General features: G+C 36.3%; 1 protein-coding gene across 1 annotated transcript in view; it reads right to left on the bottom strand.

Annotated features, from left to right (window-relative positions):
- The window catches only part of FAF1 (Fas associated factor 1), a 471,948-nt gene that overhangs the window by 279,228 nt on the left and 178,226 nt on the right, over positions 1-14,494 (bottom strand). The window contains exons 5-6 of the mRNA XM_032302621.1: positions 14,392-14,483; positions 8,575-8,666 (exon numbers count right to left, since the gene is read on the bottom strand). Coding sequence (XP_032158512.1) covers positions 8,575-8,666; positions 14,392-14,483 — 184 coding nt within the window. The remainder of the gene's footprint in view (positions 1-8,574; positions 8,667-14,391; positions 14,484-14,494) is intronic.

Genomic DNA, 14,494 nt, shown 5'->3' with positions numbered 1-14,494 from the left:
GGGTCATGATCTCCAGAGTCCTGGGATCGAGCCCCGCATCGAGCTCTCTGCTCAGCAGGAAGCCTGCTTCCTCCTCTCTTTCTGCCTGCCTCTCTGCCTACTTGTGATCTCTGTCTGTCAAATAAATAAATAATATCTTTAAAAAAAGTAAATAAATAAGAGTTTCCCAGAAAAACTAAAATGAAAGGAGTTCAAGATCACTAAGCCAGCCTGCAAGAAATATTAAAGGGACTCTGAGTGGAAAGGAGAGACCTAAAGTGACAATATAACAGCAGGAAACAGAAAAGTAGTAAAAATGAATTTCTGTAAAAAGCCAGTCAAGGAACTCATAATATAATAGAATGTCATATATAACACCATATACCTCAAATGTGGGGAGTTGTAAAAAAATGAGTTCAAACTTAAATGATGATCAACTTAATATAGATTGCTGTATGAAGAAGACGTTGTATATAAAGCTAATGGTAACCACAAATCAAAAAGTACTAATATATATGCAAAGAATAAAGAGAAAGAAATCCAAATATATCACTAAAGAAAACCATGAAAGAAAGACAAGAAAGGATCAGAGAAAATCTTCAGAAACACCCATAAAACAAGTAACAAAATGACAACATGTAAGTGGAGTAAATGCTCCAATCAAAAGATAAAGGGTGATGGAATGGATTAAAAAAAAGTGATCCATTTATAGGATGCCTCAAAGAGACTCATTTTAGACCTAAAGATGCCCAAACACTGAAAGTGAGGGGATGGAAAAACATTTATCATGAAAGTCAATGTCAAAAGAAAGCCACAGTAGCAATACTTAACATCAAACAAAGACTGTAGCAAGAGATAAAGGAGGACACTATATAATAAAGGGGACAATCAAACAAGAAGATAAAACAAATACAAATATTTATGTACCCAATATGGGAGCACCCAAATACAATAACAAACATAAAGGAATTGATCAATAAAAATACAATAACAGTAGGAGACTTTAACACCCCACTTAACGTCAATGGACAGATCATCTGAACAGATTATCAGCAAGGAAACAATGGCTTTGAATGACATACTGGACCAGAGGGATTTAACTGATATATTTAGACATTTCATCCTAAAACAGCAGAATACACATTCTTTTCAAGTGCACATGGAACACTCTCCAGCATAAATCACATATTAGGCAAAACAAACCGGCCACGTCAAATTTAAAAAGAAGTCATACCATGCATCTTTTCTGACCACAAGACTATGAAACTAGAAGTCAACCACAAGAAAAAATCTGGAAAGACCACAAATACATGGAGGTTAAATAACATGATACTAAACAATGAACGGTCAACGAAGAAGTAAAAAGAAATTTTTAAAAAGTACATGGAAACAAATGAAAATGAAAACACAATGGTTCAAAACCTTTGGGATACAGCAAAAATGGTTCTAAGAGGAAGTTCACAGCAATACAGACCTACCTCAGGAAGCAAGAAAAATCTCCAGTAAATGATTCAACTTTAGATCTAAAGGAGCTAGAAGAAGAGCAAAAAGCAAAACCTAATGCCAACAAAATGAAGGAAATAATAAAGATAAGGACAAATAAATGATATAGAAACTTAAAAAACAACAGAAAAGATCAATGAAACCAGGAGCTGGTTCTTTGGAAAAAATCAGTAAAACTGATAGGCCTCTAGCCAGACTCATCAAGGAAAAAAAGGACCCAAATAAATTAAATCACAACTGAGAGAAGAGAAATAATGAAGACTACAGAAATATAAACAATTATAAGAGAATATTATGAAAACTACATGCTCACAAATTGGATATCCTAGAAGAAATGGATAAATTCCTAAAAACAAATAACTTACCAAAACTTAAACAAAAGAAATAGAAAATAGAAAAAGAAATAGAAAATTCGAGCAGACTGATTACCAGTAATGAAATTGAATCAGTAATCAAAAAACTCACAACAAACAAAAGTCTAGGACCAGACGGCTTCCAAGGCAAATTCTACCAAACATTTGAAGAAGAGCTAATAACCCATCCTCAAACTACTCCAAAAAAAGAGAAATGGAAGGAAAATTTCTAAATTCATTATATGAAGCCACCAGCATTACCCTGATACCAAAACCAGATAAAAATACCACACCAAAGGGGCGCCTGGGTGGCTCAGTGGGTTAAGTCGATGCCTTAGGCTCGGGTCATGATCTCAGGGTCCTGGGATCAAGCCCCGCATCGGGCTTCTTGCTCAGTGGAGAACCTGCTTCTCTCTCTGCCTCTGCCTGCCTCTCTGACAGCTTGTGCTCTTGCTCTCTCTCTCTCTCTCTCTGTCAAATAAATAAATAAATAAATAAAATCTTAAAAAAAAAAAAAAATACCAAAAAAGAGAGAGAGAGAAAACTACTGGCCAATATCTCTGATGAACATAGATACAAAAATCCTCAAAAAGATACTAGCAGACCAAATCCAACAATGTCATTCACCACGATGAATGTCCAGGTGACATTTGTCAACAAATGTCATTCACCACGATCAAGTAGGATTCATTCTTGGGCTGCAAGGATGGTTCAAAATTTCCAAATTAATCAACTTGATACACCATATCAATAAGAGAAAGGATAAGAACCATAGGATCATTTCAATGAATGCAGAAAAAGCACTGGACAAAGTACAACATTCATTCATGATGAAAACCCTCAGGGGTACCAGTGTGGCTCCAGGGGTTAAGGCTTCTGCCTTCGGCTCAGGTCATGATCCCCGGGTCCTGGGATCCTGCCTGTCAAATGGATAAATAAAATCTTAAAAAAACAAAACAAAAAAACCAACCCTCAAAAAGTAGGTTTAGAGAGAACATACAAAAGGCCATATAGAACAAAACCACAGCTAACATCATCCTCAATGGGGAAAAACTGAGAGCCTTTCCCCTAAAGTCAGAAAAAAGACAAGGATGCCCACTCTCACCACTTCTATTCAACATAGTGCTCAAAGTCTTAGCCACAGCAATCAAACAACAAAAATAAATACAGCGCATCCAGATCAGCAAGAAGTAAAATGCTCACTATGCATATGACACGATACTATATAAAGAAAACCCAAAAGACTCCTAGAACTGATACAAAAATTCAGTAAGTTGCAGGATACAAATTCAATCTACAGAAATCTGCTGCACTTCTATATTCCAATACTGAAGCAGCAGAAAAAGAAATTTAAAAAATAATCCCATCTATAGTTGTACCAAAAATAGTAAGATACCTAGGAATAAACCTAACCAAACAGCTGAGAGACCTGTATTCTGAAAACTATAAAACACTGATAAAAGAAATTAAAGATGACAAAAGAAATGAGAAGACATTCCATGCTCATGGATTAGAAGAATAAATACTGTTAAAAAGTCTATACCAGGGGTGCCTGGGTGGCTCTGCTTCAGCGCAGGTCATGATCCCAGTGTCCTGGGATCCAGCCCCACATCAAGCTCCCTGCTCAGAGGGGAGTTTGATTGTCCCTCTCCAATTCCCCCTGCTTGTATTCCCTCTCTTGCTGATCTCTTCCTCTCTCTGTGTCAAATAAATAAAAGCTTAAAAAGTAAATAAATAAAATGTCTATACTAACCAGAGCAATCTACACATTTAATGTAATCCCTATCAGAATACCACAGGCATTTTTCACAGAATTGGAACAAACAATTCTAAAATTTATATGGAACCACAAAAGGCCTGAAGAGCCATAGCAACCTTGAAAAGGAAAAGCAAATCTAGGGACACCACAATTCCAGAATTCAAATTATTTTACAATGCTGTAGTAATCAAAAGAGTATGTTACTGGGGAAAAAAGACACAGATCAATGGAACAGAACAGAAAACCCAGAAATAAATCCACACCTACGTGGTCAATTAATCTTTGGCAAAGCAGGAAAGAATATCCAATGAGAAAAACAGTCTCTTCAAAAATATTGCTGGGAAAACTGGATGGCAATATGCAAAGGAAACTGAACCACTTTTCTACATTATACAGAAAAATAAATTCAAAATGGATAAGAGACCTAAATGTGAGACCTGGAACCATAAAAATCCTAGAAGATAATATAGGCAATAACTTCTCTGACATTAACCATTGCAACTTTTTTCTAGGTATGTGTCCTGAGGCAAGAGAATCAAATATAAAAATAAACTATTGGGATTGCATCAATATGAAAAGTTTCTGCAGAGTGAAGGAAACAATCAATAAAACCAAAAGGCAAATTTACAGAATGGGAGGAACTATTTGCAAATGACATTATCCAATGAAGGCTTAGTGTCCTAAATATAAAGAATTTGTACAACTCAACACCCAAACACCAGACATTTCTCCAAAGAAGATATACAGATGGCCAGCAGACACAGGAAAAGATGCTCAACATCAGGGAAGAGCAAATCTAAATCACCATATGGTATCACCTCACACTTGTCAGAATGGCTAAAATCAAAAAACATGAGCGACAAGTTTTAACAGGGATGTGGAGAACAAAGAACCCTCTTGCACTGTTGGTGGGAATGCAAACTGGTGCAGCCACTCTGAAAACAGTATGGACATTCCTCAAAACATTAAAAATAGAATTACTCTGTGATCAGCAACTGCACTACCGGGTATTTACCCAAAGAATACAAAAAAACAAATTCAAAAGGATATATGCACCTATATATTTATAGCAGCATTATTTACAATGGCCAAGATATGGAAACAGCCAAAGTGTCCACTGATGATGAATAAAGAAGACGCAGTATATATATACAATGGAATATTATTCAGCCATAAAATAAAATGAAATCACTATTTGCAACAATGTGATGAGGCTAAAGAGTATAATGCCAACCAAACTGAATCAGTCAGAGAGAAACATATGCCATATGATTTCACTCCTATGTGGAATTTAAGAAACAAAACAAATGAGCGAAGGAGAAAAAGAGAGAAAGAGACATAAACCAAGAAGCAGACTCTTAACTGTAGAGAACAAACTAATGGTTATCAGAAAGAAGGTGGGTAGGAGGATGGCTTAAATAGGTGATAGGGCTTAAGGAGCACACTAGTTGTGATTAGCTCCAGGTGATGCATGGAATTATTGAATCACTACATTGTACACCTGAAACTAACATAACATCATAGGTTAACTGGAATTAAAATAGAAACTTTGGAAGAGATTCATAAAGACCACTTTAGTGCTGTATTAAGTACTCATCTGCCAATAAAACACTGCATTTCATAAGCACTATAGGGCCCTGCTTGCCTAGGAACTGAGCAATTTGACAATCAAAGGAAGGTCAGCCACATGGCAATGAAGAACAATTCCATTAGCCCAGGAAAACATTTTAATAAATCAATTTAATCATAAGACTAAAAAGCAATGGATTATAATCAATAATGTCTCCTATCTGCTCATAATTATGTGGACTACATACTGGGTGACAGTGATTACACTCTGTTAACTAAACTATAAAAATAGGGGCACCTGGGTGGCTCAGTGGGTTAAAGCCTCTGCCTTCAGCTCAGGTCATGATCCCAGGGTCCTGGGATTGAGCCCCATATCGGGCTCTCTGCTCGGTGGGGAGCCTGCTTCCTCTTCTCTCTCTCTCTCTCTCTCTCTCTGCCTGCCTCTCTGCCTACTTGTGATCTCTCTCTGTGTCAAATAAATAAATAAAATCTTTAAAAAAAATTTTTTTTTAACTACAAAAATAATGTCCTGACTAAATACAGAACCATACAAATAACTCCTTGTTTAACTTAATCTCATGTAGTGTTGATAACAATACTGCTATAAACACAAGGACTACAAGTACTGTTTGGCTGTTTGCAATGATGTACAAATTCAACCTCCCATTAATATATGATCTTAACATGGAAAATGAACAGTGACTGATTCTTTTTTTTTTTTTTAAAGATTTTATTTATTTATTTGAGAGAGAGACAGGGAGAGAGAGCATGAGCGAAGAGAAGGGCAGAGAGAGAAGCAGACTCCCCGTGGAGCTGGGAGCCCGATGTGGGACTCGATCCCGGGACTCCGAGATCATGACCTGAGCCGAAGGCAGTTGTCCAACCAACTGAGCCACCCAGGCGTCCCGTCAGTGACTGATTCTTAACCTAACCTTAACAGTGATTAAATTCTTAACCCAAAATGAACTATTAACAGTCTATCAAATACAATTACATTAGATTTAATTTTTTTAGTTCAGTGGTTTCTACTTTGGTACAAGCCAAATTTAATTTTTTTTGCTACTATCTACCTATAATGGCATAATCTATAAGAAATATACATTTGGTCTTCTCCCCCAACCTCCACAAGAGCTCCCTAGAACCCTTGGAACTTTCTAAATGATAAGAGTATTACAGATGGAAGGAGAAAGGGGTCTTTCATTATTTATAACAAGCCCCTTTCAGCCACACAAGAGTTTGCTCATGAGTTAATGACTTTGAGAAGAACCCTCAGGATGAGGACTGGTTGCAAGGGAAAGCAAGCAAGTAATTAAAGGGCTGGAACTTTCAGCTACCTGCATTCTCCCTGCCTCCACATTTGTAGGGAGGGCAGAGGGGCTGGATGTTGAGTTAATTATTAATAGCCAATAATTTAGTCAATCCTACCTATGCAATAAAGCCTCTATAAAAAAAACCCTAGCTGAAGTGTTTTATTTTTACTTTTTCTGGAAGTGTTTTAAAGAGCTTCCAAGTTGGTGAACAAGAATGCATCCATGCTGTGAGGGTAGCACTCCAAACTTTAAGCTCCTGTGCTCAAGACTCTTCCATATCTTGTCCTATATATACCTGTTCATCTGGCTGTTCATTTATTTCTTTAAAATGTGTTTTGTAATAATTTGGTAATGGTAACTAGAGCACTTTTCCAAATTCTGTGAGCCATTCTAGCAAATTATCAAACCCAAGAAGGGGGCTATGAGAACCTCCAATGTATAACCCATTGTTCAGAAGCACAGTAGACAACCTCGACTTGAAATAGTGTCCATTGTGGGAACAGTCTTATGGAACTGAGCCCTGAACTTATGGGATTAGATGCTATCTCCAGGTAGCTGGTATCAGAATTTATTTAAATTGAAGAAAATCGAGCTTCTATTGAAGAATTGCCCAGTGTGGGGGGAAAGAACCCCATACATTTGGTAGCCAGAACTGGTCTGTGAGCAGCATAGTAGAGAAAAACAGTAATTTTCTCCTCCTACTGTAGGGACCTATTTAGCCAGAGCAGCCCTACCTTGGTTGAATAGCCATTTTGTTGTTTATGCAGTAAAACTTAAACTGACCCTGCCCCCACCCCCAGGGGAACTTACTTCAAAGCAAGACTGAGAAACCAGTCCCAGGTAACAAAGCCCAAATACAAGGGTGGGTCAGGTCAGGTGGAGATAATGCCCAAATGCAGGGAAAAGTCGGGTCAGGTGGAGAGAGCCAATCAGTAGAGCGTGCATACTGTCTCCCTAGCTACTAAGAAGTGTGGGCCCTGCCTTTTGGGCACCAATTCTGACCAAGGTGATAGGCTAGTTCAAATGTCTACTATAGGGTAAATGGTAATTCAATTGGTCACTTATGTGTGATCTAGCATGACTGTGCAGCTTTCTCTGTGTGTTACAATCTCATTGGCCACCTGTGCGTGGCCAGGCCCAACCACATGGCCTTTGCTCTATAAAAGTTAGTCTGTGAGGCAGGGAGGGGTCGCCCTCTCTGTAAGGTGCAGCTCCCACCTGTCTGTCTGATGGTCGGTTTGATTCTTGATGCTTGGTGCAAAATAAAGCTTTGCTTGACCTTCACTTTGTATCAGTCTCGCTCCTTTGACCAGGGACCCATTATTGGGGGACCCAACATTACTATATAATAATAAAATATTTAATACGGTAGGAAAAGTTTGAGAATATCCCAAGTTTAGGCACATAGGTCTCCCTACTAAACAAAATCACCAAGTAGTATTAAAAAAGAAGTAAATGTGTATAAAAACGGAAAAAATCTAAAAACAACTTAAACATAGTTCTGGAAAGATACTGTACTCACAAAAATTATTACTCTATCATTAACATCATGTACTTTAGATCAGTTTGTTTCACTTAGCAATAATAACATCATATATAATTTAATATCAAAATCATTTACCATTCTATAAATGTCCCGAGTTTCACTGTGAATAATGAAAAAAGAACAAGATACTTTATTCCAAAAAGAAATGAAGTCTTAATAGAAATGTTGTATCAGTGCTTTTCAAGCTGTATTCTGCAGTGCCTGATGAATTTTCCTCAAAGGTTTGCCTTCCTTAGCCATGGGAGAAGCTAGAGTTCCATTTTCTCAATCTCTTCCTTCCAACACTAATCCTTCCCCATCAAAAAGAACACTATCATTTTTGACTATTTTTCCCATAATGGAGTTTTGCAAAAGATTTTCTTTGGAAAAAAATTCCACCACTAAAATCAAACTATCTAAACCAAATAGTCTGAAAGTTTATGTAGTTAGTAGTTGTTGGTGAGTTAAAGCTTCAACAAGAGTTTGATTTGATTTCATTTTGGTACTTATATACAGCTTAAAGCAACTTAATAATCAAGCTTCATTTCAGATACTCAGGAAAAGTAAACACCTTACCCAGTATGACTAGATGATGAAGGTGGTGGCAAGTCTGGTGTAAGGACATAAAGACTGTTGTTTTTTGGCAAATGTAGCGATTTTAAGACGGTCTGGAAAAGAAAAATAAAAGACAAAAAAATGACTGTTGTGGTACATTACTTTTCCCCTAAAGTTCTTAAAACTTTTCAGTATTGTAGTTTTTTGAAGCTTATAACAATTTCCTAAACAGAATAATGCAGCACTATTAAAACCAAGTAACTTGTTTCTCCTATATATACCATAAATAAGCATAAATATGAACATTAAAAAATACAAATGCTTTAGTTCATGATGAGATACAATAGATAAGAACACAGTTGAGAGTCATTAATTTCTTCACGAAGAAGTACATCCTTGAAACTAATATGCACTTCATTCCAGGATTACTTTAGCAAAAAATAGCAATGTGGGTTGTCAGAGATCATAAGACCTAGAAAAGATCATAGGGAGCACCTCAACCCAATACTTTATAGATGAGGAGTTGGGAGCCTGAGCAGTAAGGTGACTTGGATGAGGTCTCTGTTAAGTGTTACCTAGGTCACTTAACTCTTACTCCAGAGAATTTTTTTGTTAAAATGACCCATCTAGGGTGAAAAAACTACTCTTGGAATACATCTGAGTTACATCTTGAAAACCATACAAAAGTTCACTAAATTTTTTGGCTGTAAAATTACTATATACCTTTCAAATTCCTAACTTGACAGTAAAAACTAACTTAGTTCAAACTTTTTTTGGGGGGGGAGGGGGTTGTTTTTTGTTTTTTAAAGTAAGCTCCACACCCAGTGTGAAGTCCAACTTAGGGCACAAACTCACAACCCTGAGATCAAGACATGAGCTGAGATCAAGAACTGAACAGTTAACTGACTCTGCCTCCCAGGTGCCCCTCAAACTTTTTTTTTGACAGCAAAATGCATTAAGAAACACATTTTTTATCTTTACATTATAATCCAGGGCATACATATTTATTCTACAGATATTTATTGAGCCACCAATTCTGTGTCAGGACTATTCCAAACACTGAGGATATAGTGGTAAACAGAACAGTCTAAATCCCCTGATCTCTCTTATAGAGCTTTACATTTTAGTAGGAATAAATAATGTAAGTAAGCTATGTCACTGAATATTAAAAAGTGATAATTTCTTGGACTAAAGACAGATCAGGGAAGGGGGGTAAGGAATATGGGGTTAGGAAGTTTTGTAATTTTAAACTGGATGATCAGAGTGGAGCTCACTTGGAGAATGTGAAAACTGAGCAAAGACGTAAAAGGGTGATGAAACAAATCATGAGAAAATACAGAAAAACAATATTTCAGGCAAAGAAAACACCACAAGATGCTTAACGAATATGTAACTTGATGTCCAACGTAACAAGAAGACAAATGAACACTGGTAGAGGTAAGCCAGAGAGAGAACAGTCACAGTAGGGATAAGAAATGTGTTGAGCTATGGTCTTTGACTTTTACTCTGAATGAAACAGGAAACTACTCGAGTGACATGATCAGATTCACACTTAAAAAGAACTTCTTTGTCAGCTATGTTGAAAACAGATGGGAAGGGGTTAGCAGTGGAGAGTAGAAGCACACAGAAGGCTCATGGACTTTATGAAGATAAGGGTGATAATGGCTTATGTCAGTGTGATAGTAGAAGTGATGCAAAATAGCTAGATTCTGGATATATTTTGAAGATAGTGCCAAAAGAATTTCTTGACACACTGAATACGGGTTATGACAGAAAGGAGTCAGTAATGACCCTAATGATTTTAGACTGAACAACTGGAAGAATGAAGTTACTATCAATTGAAATGGGAAAGACTGAAGATGAGGACTTCCATTTTGGGCACGTAAGTTTGAAATGTGTATTAGGCATTTAAGTGAAAAAGACAAGCAGCTGGATATATCAATCTGGAATTTAGGGAACAGGTCCGAGGTGGAGATATCAATTAAAGATATAAAAACTGCACATACACATGCACTTAAAAATCATTACATTAGAAAAGATCACCATTGAATTTAGTTATGTGATCATTTCATTAGTACTTTGACAAGAGCACTAACAATTCTCTGCCTAGCCTGGGCTCAGGAGGCCTGGGGAGAAAAAGAGACAAGAAATATAAACAAGCCTTTGGGGGAAGTTTTGTTATTAAGGGGACTAGAGAAATGGAGCAACTGTTGGAAGGGGAAGGGGGATCAAGAGAAAAATGGAAGAAAGAACATCATTTTATGGTTACATTCTATTAGAGATAATGACCTACTAGAGGAAAACATTGATGATACAGGAAACACATAGAAAAATTAAGAGTGAAGTCCTTGAATAGGCCAGAAGAGATAGAGAATGTAATCCAAAGCAAACATGGAGCCATGGTTTTTGAAAGGACACTGGACAGGCCATCTAGAGTAACAAAAGAGCATGTGTGTAAGTAAACAGAGACAAAGCTGGGAGCTTATAGAAGTTTTCTTGTATTGCCTTTGTTTTGTGAGTGAAACAAAACAGTCAAGCTGAGAGTGAGAATAAAGGAGAATAAAGGAGAAGTGCTTTAAAGGTCTAAGGAAAGGACAAGTATAAAATAACCATTTAGGAGTGTGGATAAACCAGGTAAATATACTGTGATTGCCTAGCAACATTAAGAGACTCTCTAAAGATTATGATCATGAATTTAAAGATAGACCAATACCATGATTTTGTTTGCCTGCAGCCATATTCAGCCATAAGGCACAGAAGAGATGGAGTTGGATTTATTGAAAATAAGAATTTTTGTCATACAGGATCCATAAAGAAAGAGTTGAGACTATATGCAAGACAGTGATTACAATGATTAATTGTGGGATTTAATCCACTCTAAGGAAGGAAGAGAGGACATGAAGGAGGTAATGATCATGAACAGATATAGAAACAATGGACCAGAGGCCTAGGTAATGTGGAAGGATTGTTGGAGTGAAAGTACCAAGGAAAATGAGCTAGAAAGACAAGAGATGGTAGGCAGAAAATAGAAGTCTGAAATTAAGATGTGAGAATCATAATTAAATAATAGGACCAGGGGAAGATATAGCTGATGCAGGGTAGAGGAAAAGATTTCTGTAGGAAAGAAATTCAAATAACTAAGAGGCCAAGGTATTGAAGAACCACTTACAAAGAGAAAATTACTAAGAATTAAGACAGAGAACAATTATAAAACAGGACCTTAAAATTATTTTTTACCTTTCTACCTTTCATTATTTTAATTGTTGGATTACTGATAAATGCTTACTCTTACCACTTGATCAAGTCACTACTAACCTTTTGCCACACCACGACCCAAAGATTTTCCACTAAATCTTCCCCCTCAAATCACATATGGCATGATTATATAAATGGATACTTTCTTTAAGTTATTTATTCATTCCTTCATTTCACAAACATTTACTCATGGGACTATGGTAGAAATTGCTGGGATGGGAACCTAATTTTATACAGAGGCCTGTTAGAGAAAGTAATGTTTAAACTGAGACCTGAAGGATGAAACAGAGCCACCCATGTGAAGAACTGGGGGTAAAGCATTCCAAGCAGTTGAAGGTACAAGTAAAGATATAAAGTGCTTGGGTCTAATAGAAGAATTAAAAGAGGGTTTCTATGGCTGCATCATGGCACGTGACGATAAGAAATGCTGAAGATGAGGTCATAGAGGTGAACATTGGGTAAATAATATAATGCCCTTTGAACCATGGTGAGTAGCATGAATTTTATCCAAAGTGCAATAAAAAACTGTTTTAACAGGAGAGTGATATAATTCAAGTTATGTTCTTAAAAGATCATTCTGGCTTCCCTGTGGCTAATGTAAGGAAGAACCCAGGAAAGGAAGCTGGAAAAACAATGATGAAGCTATTACACTGGTCTGGGCAAAAGATGCTAATGGCCTAGGCAGCTCAATAAAAATACTGAAAAGTGATCAGAGTTGAAATATATTTTGGAGACAGAAGCTATAGGACTTACCACGGGATTAGGTGTTGTCTGAAATAGGAAAAGACTGGATGCCCATATTTTTGGATTCAGCAGTGTCTATATGGTGCTGCTGTTTATTGGGGGTAACTGGTAGAGACATAGCATGGAAAGGAAAACCAAGAGCTCCATTTTAAACATGCTAACTTAGAGATGTCATAAGGTATGCAAGTACAAAGTGAATTATCAATTTGGATACATGAATTCACAGACGTATAACCTGGAAATATAAATTTGGGAGCAATCAGAAAATTAATGGCATAGGAATAGCAGAAATCACCTTAGGAAAAGAGTAGATAGAAATAAGTAACTGAAGATATTGTCAGTAACAAAAGACTATGTTCAGATATTAGAAGAGACTGCTTTAAGAACATTTTCAAAATAACTGCCTTTCTCTACACAAACGACTGAAAAATGCCACGTGCAACAGATGCATATCCATAAATTTCTCAATAAATGAACAAATAAATGATACAGCCATATAAATTAATGCACTTTAGTGTTTTATTTCTACCGAGGTTGTTGATTTACTCAGGGAGCATTTCTTTTTATTTTTAAACCTGTGTTTCAATTACACTAGCACCAGGGGTCAACAACTATGCCTATGGGACAAATATATCCCGTTGCCTACTTTTATATGGCCTAAGAAGTTAAGGGTGATTTTCACATCTTTAAATGGTGGGGGGAAAAAAATCAAAAGAGTAGTTCATGATATGTCAAATTACATAAAATTCAAATTTCTCTGTCCATAAATAAAGATGCATTAGAACACAGTCATGGCTCACTCTTTCACATATTGCCTATGGTTCCTTTCACATTACAACAGCAGAACTGAGTAGCTGCAATGGAGACTGTAAAGCCTAAAATATTTACAACCTGGTTCCATGAAGAAAGTCTGATATACACCACTAATTTGTATCTAAATTTATAAATATCTTGCTAATGTGAAATTCATATAAATATCTACTTAAATACTCCAAACACCTCCACATACCAAATGAATTCATGTATACATATTTATAGGCACAATGTCTACCAGAAGTCATTGACAAAGAACTGAACCAAAAGTTGAACACTGTAAGTTTATGCCTAGATACTGAAATATCAAGTTAATAACTATGAAAGGATTTGATTATTATTTGCACTTTAAACATCTAAAACTCTAGAGTTAATTCATTTCTTTCAATCCCTCCCTACTCTCTCTGTCAGACAAAGAAAGAGTGTGTGAAATATTTAATACCTGAAGCTGCTACTGGGTTCTTAAGAACAGCAACTACTGCCTTAAAATTGCAACACTTTATGAAAATTCTTAAAGTACAATTCATTCCATGCACTGGCCATTACCCAAGTAAACAAAGATTCTTATCATTAAATTTTCCAAGTTTAAAAAAATGTCTTATTATCTTTGTTCCATAATCAATATTTGGCATACATGTATACATTGTGCATGACTTCTTGCAGGCCAGTAAGTAATTGTTCAGTAAATTATTCCAGGGTACTTACTGACACCCTATGAGGTTTGATAAAAAAGTAAAAGCTCTCATAAGAGAGTGCCAAACTAACTCCTAAATAACAGAAATAGGAAAAACATGCCATACAGTGTTTTCAATTACATACCTAACTCATTCAAAACTATTGTTGGTTTACCATGAAAATGTTTTTTAACTAGATCAACACTATTTGCTGATTCCTTAAACTAAGTTGCTATTACCAAAATCTACTTCTGTCATATGTATGAAAACTAATAAAAACCAATTTTTATGTATCATTTAGTCAATTGCATGACTTAATTTCCTTTTATTTCTAGGCAATTAAGAAACTCACACTGTCTTCCACATCTCCGGTCTTCCAGCCTTTCAACAGCATTTTAGACACAGGTATCTGAAGTTCATTTTCTAGAATCTGTTTAATCTCTCCTGCATAAATA

Source organism: Mustela erminea, chromosome 10, assembly GCF_009829155.1.
Source record: "Mustela erminea isolate mMusErm1 chromosome 10, mMusErm1.Pri, whole genome shotgun sequence".
Classification (NCBI taxonomy): domain Eukaryota; kingdom Metazoa; phylum Chordata; class Mammalia; order Carnivora; family Mustelidae; genus Mustela; species Mustela erminea.
Note: the sequence above shows the minus strand (reverse complement) of the source record. Positions and strands in the feature narration are given on the sequence as shown.